Source organism: Nicrophorus vespilloides, unplaced genomic scaffold (assembly GCF_001412225.1).
Source record: "Nicrophorus vespilloides isolate i.1.1-1 unplaced genomic scaffold, Nicve_v1.0, whole genome shotgun sequence".
Taxonomy (NCBI): Eukaryota; Metazoa; Arthropoda; class Insecta; order Coleoptera; family Silphidae; genus Nicrophorus; species Nicrophorus vespilloides.
In genome coordinates this window covers 13115-15726 of record NW_017097236.1, presented here as the reverse complement: position 1 = coordinate 15726, position 2612 = coordinate 13115, and the positions used below count along the sequence as shown (strand labels likewise).

Sequence of the window (2612 nt, the reverse complement as noted above, 5' to 3'; positions counted from 1 at the left end):
CCCGGACCCCACCACCCCTTTATTCAAAATATCGGAACAAGAATCATATTACATGCGGCTCTGTGTGTATTCATATTTAACTCAGGGGCGTCCTTAAGATTTTGAAACCCCGAATATAAATATGGAATGAGGCCCACAATACATGAGAGAGTGATATCCCGAAAAAAAAAATGTATGTGCTGGACGGATGACATACAAAAAACTGTAAATTCTGATTTTGGTGCCACAACTAACACTATTGGCTGGGGTGCAATTACTTTTTATTGCGTCATTTGGAGGGAAATTATTGCGTCACTTTGATAATTGTTGCACACTCACAACTCGAATATAAACTCAATTAAACTTATCTGGTAAAATAAAAAAAAATAACATCCTGTATAACTTTATAACATAATACAGTCGATTCCGCATAATCAGGACACATCGGGACTAGTATATTTGTCCCCATTATCCGAAGTTCCATTTGTTATTTGCTTGGTTTTGTTTCCGTCCTTTAGGATTTGTCCCGGCTTTCCCGATCAACCGGTGTTCATTAAGCGAAATCTACTGTATTTGAAAAAAATATATGAAACCATATCATACTTTGAAGTCCTACATGTAAATACGTGCGTCTCATTATTCTAAAATACCTTTAATAAATTCATGTTTCCTTACATCCTATTAATTCCATTACACAATATATTTTCATTTGAGTAATTTTAACCATTTTCTTCTCACTTGCACAGTTAGAGTAGCTTCTATCATGTGACCAAACACATATGTCAGATTAATCAATTTATAATTACAACTGTCAGTTTCATTGCAATATGATCAGACTCCTTGATACTAAATCAGATAATAATGAAACAAAATTGACAGATGAAAATACGCATGTATATGGTTTGTCGGTTTTGTAAAACCGGTTTTTTGAAGAAATGTATAAAATAAAAAACCGATTTTTAAGCCTAGACGTAAAATATAAAAATGAATTAATCATTATAATTATTTGATAAATAAATACATATTGACACAAAATTTTCTTTGGCATAAGACGGGAGATAGCATAAGACTGGAGATAGCATAAGACTATCATAAGACAGGGGACTGGTTCAAAATTTGCGTTTACCGGGCTCAGGCTATCAGCTTTGACTAATATAATTTTTGTATGCTGATGTAAAAGAAGAAAGAAATGCCATAATAATACAATAATTCAACCATAAACATCTGGAAAAGATATCTTTATAAATAAGTTTAGATTTTCGAAATAAGGAACTTCATCATATGTGCATGAGCAAAAGTGCGTCCATGGAAGAAATCTTGCAACAATGAAACAAAAACGTCTGGCACTAGTAATGAATGCGATATTAGACATAAATGTCGCATTCATTTCTAGTAACATACAGTTTTGTTCATTTTATATGAAAAACTAGGACCTGTTTGAGCAATAGATATCAGAAAATATATTTTTTGAGAAAAAATTAAGTAGTAAATTAGTTATAAAATTAGACAAATTATTCTGTTATTCGTTTATCTGTAAGGTTTTATATACAATAAATTTTATTTTGTTATATTTTTTATAGAAGTTTTTAAAATTTGTTATTTTTTTTAATTTTTTATAAATTTAGCTTTATAAAAAAAATAAGTTATAAAAATCCTTTTGTCTTCATTTTCTTGGGAATATTCGAAAACCGGTTTAAAACGTAAATTATATTATATCGACAAAGCATTTCAGTACAAGAAACCTTTGAAACTTGTATTTTTTTTACGAATACATACATTCCTTAAGACCGAGGAAAGCGGAGCAATTTTCTTTATTTATCTTTTGATATTGGGGATAGGTAAAAAAATAATATGCGAAACAATAATGTCTTACATGCAAAAAGCCGCCCAAACCGAAATATATGAGATAGGAGACGGCGATGTTCCAAATCAGGAAGGTCCCCAAATTGCGCAACCCGAGCCGGGATTCCAAGGATTCCACGACGTCGGCGACGCCGTCATCCCCCACGCGACTTACGTAACCGAATTGCCGAGCCGCGTGCACTATGATATTTATCCATTCACCTGCAAAAGGAATTTTATTTATATGTACATATTTCACTGTTTCTTCCCTACATTTCATGGGAACTGTAGTCGAGATATCAATGCAGAATTCTTCTTCTTACCGTTTGAAGAAAGACCCATCGAACAGATCAAGAACGTAGCCACGCTGGTAGCCAAAAATTTGGGTAATTTGGTCCATAAAGCCAATAACAAATCATCACTTCTTCGCGCACTAAGATTTGCACTCTGCTGCAGCATGATACTTGAAAGACTGATTTATTTTTAAGCTACGAATTAATTATACTTATCATTATTTTTAATTTAATTACTTTCATATCACCAACAAAAACAGCTTTTCTGTTATTAATAACTAATGATAAATAGAATCATCACCAAATAGCAACATAAAAAAACCTGAGATAATTTATCCTCTCAAAAAAATAAACAAAAAGAATTGGCATACTATAATAAGTAAACAACATTGAAATGGCATACATAAATGTAAAATCTGATGAATCTCAACTTTTCTATAAAACAGATTTTCGAATTTTCTCAAACAGAGAAAAAGAATTTTTACAGCGTATTTTCAT

The 2612-nt window shown here is 31.7% G+C and overlaps 1 protein-coding gene across 1 annotated transcript in view; it reads right to left on the bottom strand.

The window, feature by feature from the left end:
* LOC108559476 (lathosterol oxidase-like) overlaps positions 1 to 2280 on the bottom strand; it is a 15318-nt gene extending 13038 nt beyond the window's left edge. The window contains exons 1-2 of the mRNA XM_017916780.1: positions 2145 to 2280; positions 1853 to 2043 (exon numbers count right to left, since the gene is read on the bottom strand). Of these exons, the coding sequence (XP_017772269.1) occupies positions 1853 to 2043; positions 2145 to 2280 (327 nt within the window). The remainder of the gene's footprint in view (positions 1 to 1852; positions 2044 to 2144) is intronic.
* Positions 2281 to 2612: the final 332 nt, after the last annotated feature.